General features: G+C 28.4%; 1 protein-coding gene across 1 annotated transcript; it reads right to left on the bottom strand.

Moving 5' to 3' along the window:
- Positions 1–13,545: 13,545 nt before the first annotated feature.
- LOC113385685 lies at positions 13,546–15,817 on the bottom strand. The gene is made up of 3 exons (XM_026623528.1): positions 15,337–15,817; positions 14,731–15,255; positions 13,546–13,559 (listed from the first exon to the last, which is right to left on the bottom strand). Exons 1-3 carry the CDS (start codon positions 15,815–15,817, stop codon positions 13,546–13,548), a joined length of 1,020 nt encoding a protein of 339 aa, XP_026479313.1.
- Between the last annotated feature and the right edge of the window lie 1,543 nt (positions 15,818–17,360).

Raw genomic sequence — 17,360 nt, 5'->3', positions numbered from 1 at the left:
CATAACATAGCCTTGCCATAACTTTGTTCTGTCAAATATGGTCAAATATGTTTATTATTATATTAGTTAGCAATATTAAACCCAATAGTTCTATATTATGAAAAATATTGCGCCGAAAGAACAATGACTTAGGTTAAGCAAGTGTAAGAAGTTTGCTTCTTCCCACCACGAAAAAATCATTTGTAAGTAACCCACGTTTACTTCACATTGTGCAATTTTTAATTTCATTTTACTTTATATTTAGTTCATCTCTGTTTCACGGATATACCGCGCCTTGCAGCCTAGAAGTTTATTCAAAGATCAATTCGTCGGATTTAAATCCTTCGATCCATTGTGTCTATTGACGAATCGTATAAACTGTAATACCTAGGTACCGTGGACAAATTACGGAACAGCTTTGGCATGCAAACTTTTTAATATTAGAAAAAATTTAATTTATTCTCTCACGTCGCTTACATTTTCATCTGAATAGAACTTTCACGTTTTACCGTCGGATCTTATTCCCGACCGTCGCGTTTTTTGCAGATGTTTTTTCAATCCTACCGACGGGGTTGTTATTTGAATGTAGTATTTTGCATTTTTAATTTCGTTTTCTATCGATTGGGTCGTTCTGTTCGATAACCCATCAATACCCGTGCAAAACGCGAAAAATAAATGCGTTTGATGAATGGGTTTTCTAGAACCTTTTTTATGGATGTGCGTTATGTAATTTTAGATTACTGTTTTCTTTTGTGAATATGCAAATCGTGATTTTCTATAGTGGATCAAGTTTTATATTGTAGAAATTTAAACCTTTTTCTGCATAATATTATAATATGTGATTTTGAAAAATATCCCGTGGATTTAATGATGGTGAAAGTTTTGGTAAATTAAAATTGATTAAATAAGTGTGTGAGTGCATTAAAATGGCAACAATAAAATTTGTGATTTTTTTTTTGCAAAAAGTTTATATACATATACATTAAATATATATTGTGAAAATTTGTGTGAATAAGTGTAATATTGAATATTTATGGTTTTGGAATAATAAGGAAAATTTGTGCCTTAAGGCAAATTGCTGGAACTTTTCGTACCGTGATTAAACATTCGAAGAATAAAAATAATCAAACATTAATTAAAAATATTTATCAATGATTAATAACATTTTTTTTATAATTTGTATCATAGATATTAGTGCTTATATTTAGGCGACGACCTGTATATATGTTTACATGAAAAGCAACATATATACTAGAACCCAATTAAAATGCATCTTGCTCGGAATGCTTCCGAGAACCTTATCTCATATTTCTTATTTTTATCACATGAACATTTTAGAACTCAATTGCAAAGTTTAAACCAATACTTTTCTTCAGTTTTTACGGTAATACCGTCAACACAAGCAACATGTTTTTTGAATGAATATATTCAATAAAATGTTATTCTTTTTGACTAATCATCGTCAATATAAATTGAATTATTTTAGAATCATTCTAATCGCTTGATCCGTGCTTTCGAAATTGTCGACGAAAAATTGTATCCAAACACACACACTCTAAGATCTACCAAAAACTTCAAAAATAATATACAATTTTTTTCGATTTTTTTGCGTTTACTTTACAAAAGTTATAAAAATACTCTACGGAAGTTGAAATTGTATATTTACTGATCATTTTTATGAGTATTATTTGTTGAAATACTTTTTATACAAAAATGGTCAATTTCTATACAATAATCATAGTCGCGTTCCTAGCACATATATATGCAAAAAATGCAAAAAAAACATTTAAAAGTTACCAATGTAAATTTTTTTTATTATTTTAGAAAAAAGTTTAATCAGTTTTAAAATATTTTTACAAGTAATTACTTGAAACTAATGATCATATACATATTTATCTATTATACACAACTGCTAAGTTGCTGATCAATTTTATTTGTACTTATTCAACTTTAATTTTTTGGAATTTGTATTTAGCAGTTGTTACTCTTACGTGTTTCAAGATTATCAGTCAGAAAGATGAATTTTTTTATTTTTGTACAATTAAGAACCAATTGGCCGCAGATAGGCCCGCAACATAGCTTCGCTATAACATTTTTGTATTGATTTATCAAAATAACTTTTGGATAAAACAGAAATGTTATGGCAACGCTATATTGCGGGTTTATCTGCGTATGAATTGGTAATAAGAACTGTCAAAAATATAGGTAACTTTACGTATGTGTTATCAAAGAGACTCATGAAATTATTATTTGACGTTTATGCATTTTGTAGGTTGAATTCAATGTATGAAACGCCTGATCGCACAGCAAATACATAGATTTTTTGATAGTTTGTGAATTCATACGAAGATATGCCACTAATATGGCATTGCCATAACATTCTTAACTTATCTGAGAAATATCTTCTAAGTCCTATCGATAAATATTTATTGTTTGATGTTATACAGGTAAAAGTTCTGCTATGAAAAATTTATATATAACTACGATAAAACCATATCTATAAAATACCTACTAAAATCTACGAATAAATTCTCGTATATTGCATAATTGATCATATTACCTCAATGTAAACAAATCATTTTGTAACTCCCAAGTATAATCTACCCTAATAAAAACCTTGTTAAGTATTTTATTCAACTGCCTTGAAACGACGAGACTCATTCCGCTTTACTTAATTAATACCCCCGACTACTCTCTTCATCTCTCAATCTCGTACCCCACTCATTCACAAAAAATAAAACAAAAAATTACTCGAGCGTTTTCATTCATAAACTCTGAAACGATTATCATCTAGTCGTACTCTTCTCCACGTAGTAAAGAAACCGGTCTGAAAATGAAAGTGAAAAACATTTTCCTACCCTCTATTTCTTTCTTGCTTTAATAATCGATTATAATTAAAAACTCCGACGAGCGACCTTGGCCGAGAAAATAAAGAACATTGCGCTGCAACTCGCGAGAAAAGTCAATGAACGACGGGCGAGACTTTTCGCGGGTTTTCGCCGAGAAAAGTATCGGGTGTGGGGTGGAAATGAAGGAGTAAATGAAAATGAGCCGGTGTGATTTTAAATCATTTGAGTCGGCGAAGAATAAGATTTTATGTAAAGCGATTTTAGTTTCATTTCGATAGACGTTCGAATCTTTCTAAATAGGTAATAATTACAACAAGTTATTGCAAAGTGCATTTATTGCAAAGCCCTTTTTTATGTTTCGAGGCCGACGAAGTTTGATTACTATCTATGATTTGTGTTCCAAAATGTCTCAAAGTCTACTTAAAAATTAGTATCTTAGTATTGCATTAACTTAATTCATTTTGTTCGTACTACATAGACAATATGATTTTTGTAATAAGTTACATTTTTTTCTAATTAATTTTTATTTCTAGTTGATTAAGAGTCTATGTTACTGGTAGTCAACGAACCCAAGATACAGAATAAAATAATTATAAAATAAACACCATGTCCGTATTTTCCTTATATCTATCGCAATTTCTCAAATCGAAACATTTTATCAGAAATCTTCATGAAAATATCATTAAAATACGTTATAGCCAATTTCGATCTTTCTAATGTTTTCATATAATTTTCTGATATATTGATAATTTCTCATATTTTGCAGTATGTAATACCTTCTCAAGATCATATTTTACTTATAAGTTATTAGGTGTATTGTTGAAAATTTATTGGTAATGGTAGTTCTATTTGTAATATTATATGCAAATTACAAAGTTTTAGTGCGATTGTAAGGTTTTTAAAGAAAATGCGTTTAATAGTTATTAATAGTATATATGGAAACTTACAGAATAATAACGTTTTCTCTATTATTACTCCAAAACTGATTTGTGTTTTGACAATCGACTTCCATTCCGCATGATCAATTTTTAGAGTCAATCTATTTAACTTGATTAAATTGAAATATATAGCTTTTAACATAAACCACGTTGAAAATATACTATTGTGTAAATAGATATATCTTTCTAATAATTAGTTTAATTACATATAATTTGAATGTATTTGAATTTGATTGGAAATCGCAATGTTTATATTAAATCGAAAGCGAATCCTTTATTTTTGAAATAAACAGTGGAAAATTGTATCGCAATATCTAAATCTCAATTTCGGTTGATTAAGTCAGTTAGTGCACCTATCAGAAAGTTTTGGCAAATTGTCCTAAAGAAGTCAAAGTGCCACTTTCAACTAGTTTATATTAATTTTTAATTATATCAGTATTACAAAGACGTTCATTAGATATTATTTTGACGTCTCATTTTAGGGCCTGTTTGGATGAGAATCTAGTTGTTATCAAATAGCATCCAATAATTATGAAGTGTTTTTGACTTCATTTTTTTATATGCAGCTATACTTACGAAAGATGATTCACACTTGATATTATATTTAAGAACTATAACTTCAAGAAGAAATTTGTTATCATGCTGCCTAATATCGAGGTTGGGAGCAAACTCAGAACTAGCTTGTGCTAGCCCACGTCTTCAACCTTTTTCTCTAATATATAATTTAAATTTTTTTATAAATATTTAACTAGATTGTAAAGGCATACTAGAAAAGAAGTCCGTCGTGATAAAGTATTTGATATGTGATTGTAACAGGTCTTCAGCAAATAATTGATGTCTGAAACAAACTTATATTACACAGAATTGATGATTTCGTTTGAAAACTTCATGACTAAACATGAATCGATCAATTTGCATAAGTAATCTCAATGAATTTTGTATTAATAGTTACATTTATTCTTCCACTAATTTAATAAGCCAATTTTGAAACCCGTTAAGTGTCATTTATAAATGATTTCATCAACTTATAAAATTGTTATTGTAAATTATTGATTTGCAATAAAACATCTGCATTGATCACTACAGATTTTGAGAAAGTCTCTTTTAATTCTCATCACAATATTTAGGGATATATTGACACATACCGTTTTGCTCACATGACAAGTTTATTCTATATACTTTTATTCGATAAAAGAACTTTCTCTCTCCGCAAACAGAATAACGATGTGATATAAAGAGAAGCTATTTGACGAGTCAACCCTTTTTTGCTTATTTCTCTCAAAATATTGTCATCGGCGGTTGACACGTTTGAATGAAGGCTACTTACTTACACTGCTCTGTCAGAAAGTGTTAGTATAATATAATACTTTAACGTATTATGATAAAAATTGTTTGAGAATTTTCATTTAATATATATTTGTCATAGATAAAATAACTGTATATTTTATCTTATTATTAATATGCTCTTTTATCACTTCAGGTTAGTAAAACATCAACCCTAATATCTGCACTATCTAGTCTAACTAATAACTATCTAGTCTATCTTATAACTTTCAAGATAATTTTCTAACTAAAAGTTTTTATTCAAATATGTAAATTCATAAATTACTATAAAAAATATTCAAATATTGAAATGCTGCATTGCACTTCCAAGAATAGAGATTTTATAACGCTTTTTCGGCTTTTAACAATAAAGTTAGAAATAGTATGAGTAACGAAACTTTGTCTTTACTTAAAAATTATATTTGACCTAGCAGTGGTGCATAATGGTAATAAACCTGGACTAGCAGGAACTAATCCCGGATTCAATTCTAATCTGCCAACTTCATACCAAAGCGCTTATTTGATTTTGAATTGAGGTTATTAAGGTTTATTTCTCCCTTGAAATACTAGACTAAGAAATTTTTAACAGAAACAACTTATAGAACCACCAGTTGTAATTGATTGAAATATTAATTAATAAATAAAAACACATAAACGTAATAAGAGCTACAGTAAGCAATTTAAGCAATTTTGCTATGATAGTATAGTAGTAGCATATTTAAATATTTTTAATCTTTAGAAAATAGTAAAAAGAATATTTTAACCCTTTCCACTCGCAAATTCCGAGATTTATATGAATTTTGCCGCCGGAGCAGCGACATCCGAGTGGAAAGGATTAAAATATGTTGTATTTGACCTCTATTGGATATTTCTTAGTCTTAATTCCAGTAAGATAGTCTTTTTATAGGATTTATATGTATTTGGTAAAGGGTTTTAATAATGTACCAAATCTTATATAGTAGATACTTCTCATTATTCCTCGATACCAAATTGATTGGGCATTTAACATACAAATGTAACTTTTTAAACAAAAATTAAATCTTTTATTGGCATAGCTTCACTTACCGTATTTGGATGTATAAACCTATTTGTTATTTTTACCATTCGTTCGAGATTGCTTTGGTTAGATACTATGATAGTCATTAGACATACTATATATTGAGTCATAGTTTTACTCGGATTGTTTTTACGCGAAATATTCGTTTACCAAAAATATCTTAAAGACAATTGAGAGAAATATTTAAATTAAATAACAAACATTGGGGATACTTTGTAAATTATTAAATATCTTAGTTAACCAATTATCTAACCAACTAAAGTTAACCAACTTTAATTTTCACAATTGATGATAATGCACGTATTGAATAAATATAACTATCTAAAATAATTAATAATTAATTAAAAATAATCAAATTATTAAAATTAAAATTATTAAATATAAAAAATGTCACCAAATTAAAAACACGTGTTGCTTTTTAAGCATTTCACAAAATGGATATGTCAAATTATATTATTCGTATATTTTTTTCAATTGGTATGTCTTTTCACCGCTTCAGGTGATAATATATCATCTATTTCCAGTTATTTCAATTTTTATAATTTTTTACACAACTTATTAAATAATCAACAAATACTAAATATATGTATTCATAAGGCGACGAGTTTCTGAGATAAAATCATTATTCGGTTTCCTCATTTTAAAGATGGCGGCATGCTTTTAACCTCAGACATCCCGAGAATTCTGTTTTACCAACCCCCGCGTAAGAAAAAACAATACCCTTAAATATACGAAAAAGAAAAATTAGTAATTAATTATAGGATTTCAATGTGATAAACTGTTGCAGTATTAGAAATTAATTGTCGTAATTACCTTCACAAACTTCACAAAAATGCACACAAAAATTAAATAATGAAATATCAAATAATCTGCAGAAACTAGTTTAAAGAATTTCTGTTGAAATTAAAACAATTACCTAAGCATATATAGTGCAAAATGAAGTGCCAAATCAGACTTTCTAATTAGCAAATTACATTAACACGTTAGCTTGATTATGTTCAGAAATTTTAGGTTAGGGCTTCCTTCATGATATCTTAAACATTGAAAGCAACAAAGAGGTATACCATATTTATACTCACTGTGAAAATGTTACGATTTTGTCATCCGTCACCGTCATTCATCACCTGTCATGACTTGGTAACCAAGTTCTACTTAGTTCCTTCTATTCCTCATATAAAACTAGATCCTCCAATGCTCCCCACTCTTTTATCCATGCAAAACAGCATCTAAATTCCTAAAGTTTGAGCAAAGTTCATTCGACAGTTGCCAAAGTGGTAATCCTAGTTCGTGCTCAACTCATGCATACTTACGTCATTAAAAATATCACAAAAGTAGTAATAATCAATATTTATAATGCACGGCAAATCATAATACTAAGCATTTAAGGTCACCTTGATTGCTGGATCAATACGAATTCGTAATTTTTAGGTTATGTATGCCGGAGACATACACACCCTGTTGGCGTGGGGTACCTACTGCACATTAAGTCACTGTCCTAATTAATACTTTTGTCTAAGTCTAGAATCAGTAAATTTTCCCAACAAACCGGCACCGATATCGGTGTCTTTCTGGAGAATTTTTTCCAGGACTCATCCGCGAGTCGAGAAACGTGCTTGATGAGCGTGCGGAACAAGAACGAATGTACTTCCCGCCCGTTCGCTTAAAATAAACTGCACGTTGGAAAATTAGCAACTTGTAGCTCCGTCGCAATGCAGAGCCAAAAGAAAATCAAAAGAAAACTCAATGTTTTCGTTGCGTTTCTTTCTCGCCCGTTCATTAGAAAAGCCCGAACTCTTTTAGCTGACGACGACGCGATGGCAACGAGACGACCCAGTCTGGCTCTGGGGCGGCTTTTAATGTGAATTAATTATGTGTCAGGGTATTTAAAGAAGATTTAAGAACTTTTATGTTTCTAGGTCAATGTACTTTCTCGAATTGTGTGAACTCGTCATTTCGTACGCAGATTTTTTATTTAAAAGCCGATTTCAGAATTAAATTATTATTTTTCGAGTCTTTTATTTTGTAATTATATGATGTACCTATACCTACTTATTTTATATTTTCAATATTAATTTTTTTAATATAATTCTTAAATTAGACCCTTTACTTTTATAAACATTTTAATGAATTTTAAGTTAAATTTCTTGTCAATTTTTATCAAATAAATTAATTAAAGTTAATTAGTTAATTATCTAATTATTTAATTAATTAAATGGTTAATTAACTTGTTAATTAATTTGTTAATTAGTTTGTTAAATTTCTTGAACAATTATTTCGAACTAATTATTTACTCTTAACAAGTGAAAACGCCTGCAATTTAGATATCTTACGATAATAAATTTGAAACCATTATTAAATTTTATAATTCTTAAATCACTAATTTTCTCAACCGTTCACTTGTATAAACATTTGTTTGTACGACCTGCGAGTTATTTTTTTTTGTTATTTATTATCAAACTAAGTAATTAATTTTCTAATTAACATATTAATTTACAGTATAATTTGTTAAATTAATTGATCACACCTTTCAAACTATTTATTTACACCTACATCAAATTAATAAGCTTATAATTTGGATATCTTACGATAATAAATTTGGAACCAATATTAACTTCTATAATAAAATTCTTAAATTATTATTTTTCTTAACCATTTACTTGTATAAACATTTGTATAAACGGCCTGCGAGTTTATTTATTTTTTATCAAATAAATAAATTAATTAGTTTATTAACTAATTATTTTTTGATTAATTTTCAATTTAATTTGTTAAAGTAATTAAATACAGTTTTCAAACTATTTACTCTTATAACAAATAAATAGGTCTTTAATTTGGTTTTTAAAATAATAAATATGAAATTAGTATTGATACATTAATAGCAGCCAAAATCTTGATGCAATCAATTATTATTAATTTAATTTATTTTAGTCAATTATTTAACTAACTGATTGCCTATCTATTATTTAATTTATTATAAAACTATTAAAATAAGTATTAGTTTATTATCTTATTAATTTGTCTCAAATTAGTTAATTGAAAAATTCATTAGTTAATTATTTAGTTAATTGACTAATTATTTAATTAATTTGATTATCAGTATTAAAATATTTGACTAACTGTTTTAAACTATTTATTTTTTTCTATAAGAAATTTAGGATCTAAATTATAAACGTTTGCTATTTTAAAATTGAAACCAGTATTTTTTTTTAATATAATTCTTGAATTAACTCGTTCACTTTTATAAACATATTATTGACTTGCAAGTAAATTTTTGTTTGTTAATTTTTGCCAAACTAATTAGTTAATTATCTAATTAATTAATTGATTGATTGAGTACACAATTAATTATTTTAATTAGTTGTTAGATTATCAGAATGAATATTTTGAACTATTTATCTACTTCTTTATTATAATGTAACTATTGCAAATTAATCAATTCGTATATATTTTTTATTGAAAATTATTTGATTTATAATTGACAATTTCCGTAAAGCAAGAATTTGTGAAAAGCATGAATTTCTTTGAATTTCCGCCGGCTAAACAGTTTGTTCGGAAATGCTTACATTTGCAAAAACTTTTTTATGTATCTTTTGTGAGTATGTGTAGTGACACTGAGGTTCTTGGCGACTTTTTACGCACCTATTCCGTTGTGATATTTTATATTTTTATGACGCATTTTCATGAAATATTTGTGAATATATTTATAGTATTACAATTTCTATATTTTCAATAATTTCTTTTGACCCAGATGTAAATATATACTACATTAAGCTTCCAATAAGGATTCAATCTTCATAAATCATTCTCGCAAGAAAACATCGCTCTCCTATATCAGGGAAAAAGTCTGAAAAAAATGGTGTAGCGCTGAAATCACCGACACATTCTCGAATTCATCATCAATCTTTCCAGATCAAAACACTAACATTTGCTCTCCCCATCGGAAATCTAACTCAGCCTATGCCATTGATGGATTCACCCCCGTACATATGACGAACGAATTATAGGGCGGTTTTATTAATGAGCTGGTAGGCGAAACAGATTTTTCTAAAACACCCGCCTGATAGATCAAAGGCGAAATACTTACTTTTATTTGTACGTGATTCCTTTTTCTCTTTAATATCATATTTGCTAAAGTAATAAGATTTTGTGGCGTTTAATTATTCATCGCCGAATTACCTAAAGCTGTTTGTCTGCCTAAAGTAGAAGATAAAAGATACAATATATAAGGCTGACATTTTTTCAAATATTAGTTTATTTTAATAATAATAATAATAAATTTGTGATCCTTAATTTACTCTTAGGAAATTAAGTGTAATTATAAATCAAAATAATGTATGTTTTTTAATGAAGTGTGATTTTTCAATCCAATTTCATCGGTGATTTTTAAAATTAAGATACTAGATTTTTTTTTTGAATATAGTTATGTTCAAGGTACGGATTTTATAGAAATAGAAATAAATATTGTACTTATTAAATTTGTATAAACTATCTTATAATTCAATCTTCGATTTGATTGATTGATGCCAAATGATCATCTTTGTCCGCCAAAGGGCATTATTTTTAATTTTTTTTTATTAGATCTCCGAAACTGCTGTCCTGCCTTCCCCAAAGTAAAATGTGTTTTTGTCTCATTCAAATTAGGCGCGCAGTTCTCTTAAAACCTGTATTGCCAATTTTTCAACTTTTTACTCCTTATCTTCGAAACTGTTAGTCCTACCTTTGAAAAAAAAACTAATCGGCATTGTTAGGATTCAAATGTTTTTTTTTTAACCCAGTGAAACAAAATTCGTATGCATCCAATGAAACAAAATTCGTATCCGCACTTACATACACACATACATGCATTTTTACAAGGTATGCCAAAATGTTCAGAAACCTGTGTTTTTTTTTTATTTTTATTTATTTTTTTTAATGTAAAAATTTTCATTACTGATTTTTATGGGAAACTAATGACCTTAAGATAATTTTACCAAGTTTTAGTTAGGTAATAATCATAATAAAATCTTAGTAAAGCCAATTGCTAATTCTTCAGATATTTTAGTAATGTCAAATACATACTTCATATAGTATAAATATTTTTTTACTGTTCTCTATATTAAATGTGTAAATTATTTTTTCAATCTTTTTTTAAAAATTTGCTTCATACTTCAGAATATTTTTTCTTATCCCAAACATTTTTCTATTTGCCTACTTTGCACTTACTTCATTTTATTTATTAAATTAATAATTGGTAATTAAATGTTGCTTCGCGATAATTAAGTTCAATAACATAATATCAGAACATGTTCAAAAACTATGTGAAATAAATGAGTATAATCAATTAATATTTAAATTGAATGTATGATGGTCAGATTGAATTTATATAATCTATTTGGTAAATCACTTAATTAATCGAAGAGTTTTATATTTAAAATTATAATTCAGACTTAGTAGAATACTTGATAGGATATGAAATATAATCTACTAAATAAAAAATAATACAACCAAAATCTGTTACAAAATGTTCCAAAATTTTATATTGCATGTATATTTATTAATAATTTAAAATATGGATTTTTTTAAAATATGGAAGTAGTTGGAATAACACTAATTTAATTCATTTCTTATAAAATAACTTTTGATATATATATATTTACATTCTTATTTAGTATTTTGCATTGTTTTACGCCTTTGCCAGTGTGAAGGTTCAGTTGGTTCTTTTTCTCCTTTCACATCTAAGCTATTATAAAGATTATATTTAAAAAACTGTTGAATATAACTTAAAAATAACAATACTGCTTATGAAATATTTAAATAATGCATACTTACAAATTATCTATTGTCTCGTATAGTAAACAACAGTGCTCACAACTAAAGACACTAACACTGAAAAAAAATAATTTTGTTATGGATTTTCAAACATTGCCATTTATCTCCTGATAGCGGAGTCTTAAGATTTAAGGCAATGATTGATTCTACATATTTTTTCCTCAACTTTCAAAAATTCCTAACTTTACTATTTTTTGAGATATCGGTGGTGGATTTTTTTACCGGCGGACCTTTGAACCCCTTTAAGCGACTTTGTAAGAATCAACCCACCGCGGTTAGACATCTTTTTCATTCTACTTTCAAAACCTTTATTGAAAATTTCATAACTTTATTTGTTTTTGAGGTATCTGTAGTGGACCTTTTTTACCCACACACCTTTGAGCTTAGTTTTACCCTACATATTCTAATTCGATTTTATGATACGGTAAATCTAGTAACAGACCATTGTCTATTCTTTACGATTCCAATTTAGTTTAAATGTGACCATTACTATATACGTGACCACTATTTGTAGCCAAATAATTTGAATATGCATTTTCGGCCACTTCCATAGTGTAAGTATCGAAATGTCGCCTCCTTCCGTCCTCTATTGATCCATAGCCAGCGAGGGGCTTCTCCATCCCCAGGACTCACGTAGAGTGCTTGCTCGAGGCATGCGTTCAACGTGTTGTAGTGGAAATTGTAACAGGGCTAATCAACTTCCAATTGGAAAGCGGTATTTGAATCCAATGTGAACTTTCTTATAGGTATCAAAATCTCATTGCTCTAATAAGAGTTTTCTGACGGGATTAACGCAATGACAATTGGAATCTTTTTCAAATGCATCAAATTATTTAGCATTCCTTTATTTAAATAATTTTAGGCGTTGAGTAAATACAAGTTAAAATTATACTAACCGTAACCAGTAATAAATAACATTAAAACAATTTACTCTAGAATGGTATCTGCACGCCTCCGAGCTGTACATGCAGACTTTTATACCTTTATCAGCAACTTTTGTTATGGAAATTTTGAGAAAATAAAAATACTATTAGTTGCTAAACTAGAGATTCATATTTTCTGAAATAACCTTTGAAGACATCACAAAGAATACAATATCAAAAGACGGATAAAATATACTTGTTAAGCACAATACCATTCTAAGTTTACTGTAATATGCATTTTATTATTCGGTAATCTGCTGAATGAATCAGCTATGCAGCGCAATTGCTTTAAAAAATGTTCACAATTTTCGAAATAAATTAAATACAAAAAAATCAAAATATTAAAAAAAAAACAATTTTTTCATAATAGTCTATTTTTTTATAAAATTTAAAAATCTAATTTTTTCAAAGTTTAGCAAAGTTTTTTTTTAATGATTTAGTTTTTGGTGCTGGAAGTTCCAGCAATTTTCCTCAAGGCACGAGGCCATGCACCCACTAGTTTCAAAACCAATCAAAATAAAGAATTTTGTAACGATACTATTTTAAAGTAGAAGGCAAAATATGTGTAATGAGCCATCATCTTAATTTTTACAATACATAAATAACATAAATTCATTTGATAAAGTATATTATTCTGTCAATAATTTTTCGGTTTTGAGCTCTTAAATTTAGTTCATGATACCTGAATATAATTTTTAAATATACATAACACATTGTTTTATAAGATGTATTGTTATTTTTAAGTTACATTCCACAGATTTTTTCATAACCTTTATAAAAGCTTGCATATGTGTAGAGTAAAAAGGCCCAACTAAAACTTTACCATGGCAAAGAAGAAAACAGTTAAAAAATAGTAGATAAAAAAGTAAATGAAGTTAAAATAAACAATTTTAATATGAGAGATGAATTAAGTTAATAGTAATTCAAATTATAATCTGGTATTTTGTCAGAATTATTATGAATTATTATATTATTTATATTGTATATATTATTTGTAAACAGCATGAATACAGTATAATCTTTGCACCAAATGTGCCCTTGTGTAGCTATTATTTCGTAAAGTCTTTTTAAATTTAAAATTTAGATTTTGGATTTTACCTTCTTACCCACCCTATGGATTAAACAGACAGATGACAAATTTTAGAAAAACTATGAAAAATACATGTCTATAATAAGCAATTAACTGGGAATTTTACTGAATATAGTTCGATCATTGTTTATTTGAACACTCTGTGTGTTGTAATATTACTCATCAGGTTTAGACAAGATAATTATTTAAACTCAAATTGGATTCTTATGCCCCGACCTTTCCTAAAGATTTGTAAAACAGGTCACCATATAAACTAATTTTTTTTATTATATAATCTAAATCATATTTACTTATCAATGATGAAAATGTCTGAATTAATTTCAGAAAACTGTAATCGAGTTAAAGTTGACATTGACTCGAATAATAATCATATTATTAAGAAAAGCTTTTTTACAAGAGATAAATCTTATTAATAGTTATTCCAACATATTATCAATATTTCTGACGAAATACCAGATATAATAAGATGAGCTTGATCTTCGTAAAAAATGTGCCCATGAAATTTGTATTTCGCATTAGTTCAATAATGTAGCTAAAAAAATCTTTTTGATTCCAAAATAGGACATTTGATCTGTTTGCCACTTTATTGTCTTTTTTCCCCAAATATTTCAATAATTAGGAATCAACAGCAAATCCTACGTCCTACGTCCTACCCCAGGGGTAGAAAAATTTAATCCAAACATAGGCATTTACACGGTGGAATTATAAATTTTATATTGTACTAGCTGACCCGACAGACTTCGTCCTGTCAAAAAAAATCTACCAAATCGGTTTTGATTGCTCTGTTGATCTTTTAAGGTTTTGCCTAAAGCCTCAAAAGATTTTGTATGTGCCATCGTGCATTCATCCCAAACAATCAATTGATATTGCTGCAAAACCTTAGCCATTGCAGAGTTCTTCGAAATGTTGCAAGTTGGAGTTTCATTGCTTTGCATATTAAATGACAATTTTAGTGCTGAATGGGCTGTTCGACCACCTTCGATTAAAGTTGCTGCGATTCCCAATGAAGCGAGTGCAAGTGCAATTTTGTTTTGTGAGCGAATTGTTCCTAATATTAATAAAATCAAAAAAGTTTTTCCTGTACTACCAGGCGCATCTAAGAAGTAAATCCCCCCAGTTCCACCATTTGTTACTTTCATAAGAATATCAAATACATAGCTCTGTTGTTCATTCAACAGTGGAAGATTTGTTTCGATTAATTCTTTCAAATTGTTGAGATAATACAGTTTTTCTCGATGCAACTCTTGGTTAAAAGCATCATGCATTGGACAATTGGGCGCGGCCAGTCCTAAGTGAATTAATACTTTGTTTCACATCATCGAGCACATGTTTTCAATTGAAATCAATGCTTCGTTATAAATTTCTTTACTGATTTGCATATTTGGATTTCCCATTCTATTCCGTATTTGACACAAAATATCATCACACATGTAATCTTTATACTTGATCCACAAATGAATTGGGTTTGATGGAAAGCCTGTGGATATGATTATAGAAAACAATGTTCGTATTTTATGAGCATGTGAAGATATTACAGCATCACTGAGAATTTGATCCCAATGAGCATCATTTTCTAGCAATTGTAAACGTTGACGGATCTCTGTAGGATCCACACAATTCACCATCAACAGTTGGAATGATGTTTGGCCACGTACATTGACTAATCGCAGTCGTAAATAAAAACATTCACCATGGCTTGGATGTACTGAATCAATCGCACAAAACAAAAGCACACTCAGTAGAGTATAACAGAAAATGCAAGAAAAACGCCACCGGCAAGGGCGGCAAATGGACATTGGCATTGATTGTTTTAATCTTATATGACTTGAAGTCAAATTCTTCAAAGCCATACCAATTTTATCGCCTGCCAAATGTAAAACAAAAAAAATAATATCGAAAAGCCGACTACGATTATTTGTATTAGTTAGAAAAGGGCTGTTTTTAGGGTTTTCCCGACGATTATTCAATTTTTTGTCGCCGTAAGAACCATCCTTGGACATAAACAAACATTTTAAAAAAAGAATTGGCCAAATTGGTCCAGGCGTTGTTGAGTTATGCGCTTACCAACACATTTTGCGATCCATTTTTATATATAAGATGTGCTATTTTTTTCGGCAATTTAGTTTCCAGAAACAAATCAAACATAGTTATTATATAAAAGGCTAGGAGTAATAAACATGAGGTATTAAAGTCGTCTGATTAGTCAGAACGCATTTACATTTGATAAATGCATACATATTAAGATATATATATATATATATATATATATATATATATAATATCTAATCAGATCATCTTCTAACTATGACACTTGCTCGTTAACTAATGAAATTATTAATAATCAATTTTAATTAATGAAATTCTTAATCTTGAAGCAATTACCAATAAGAAAATTTACTCTTAAACAAATTGATATAAAAAAGCTTTGAACTGAATTCTAACAAAATTATAATTAATTTGCTCATTCTCAATGAAATAGTTGTATTGCAGAGGCGACACAGGATTTAGTTATGCAAATTTGTTTTTAGGTGAGAACTTGCCATTTTTTACATTATTTATCAAACTGATATAATACATTTTTATATTTTTTTATTTATTTTTTCATCGACTTCCTTTAATTATACAATTAGCCATTAACAATTATTTACTATAATACATCTAAACTCAAATATTTTCAATAAAATTTCAACTATACATATTTGATATAATACATTTTATATAAAAATGATATTTAAAATACCATTTTCCGCATCGCAAATCCCTCACTATTAGGGCGATCGTTCCACTATTATCGATCCCATATCTGGGATAGGAACCTAACTGGAAAGCCCTGTTATGTGTAGAACAGGAAGGATATGGCATGGCGCTACACATACAACTCGGATGATGTATATACATATGGCGAGGCTATTTCAAAATGGCCGTGTACTAGAAACCAATAATGTTCTGGGAAATTAAATTCCTACCTTAGTTTAATGCCTCCGCTCCGTATTATTATATGACAGACTTACGATCGCGCTTTATGGCACATCTAGTCCCAGGAATAAAGATGATCCCTGAAATGCTTTCTTATGAATGTGTGTCAAATGTACGCAATTGTTGTACAAATTTTATATGTAATATATCTTATGTCAAACTAATTGGCTAAAATTAAATATAAGTTGGATTAAGTAATCTTTCAGCCGTCAAATATGGGCAATATGGCTATTATCAATATTTACATTCACATCATTCGAATTAGATTCCAATTAGATTCGAGATTAATAGATTAATTTTTCAAAACTACTTTGCCAAAAGAGTTCAGATGACCACATAGTAAACAAAAAAGCTTAAATTATGTTAAGAAAAGCTTAAATTATGTTAAGAAAAGCTTTTTTTATAAGTGATAAATTA

Source organism: Ctenocephalides felis, unplaced genomic scaffold (genome assembly GCF_003426905.1).
Source record: "Ctenocephalides felis isolate EL2017-DRISC unplaced genomic scaffold, ASM342690v1 CF-g0.4_SCAFFOLD_03571, whole genome shotgun sequence".
NCBI lineage: Eukaryota > Metazoa > Arthropoda > Insecta > Siphonaptera > Pulicidae > Ctenocephalides > Ctenocephalides felis.
This window is presented reverse-complemented; position numbering and strand designations above follow the sequence as displayed.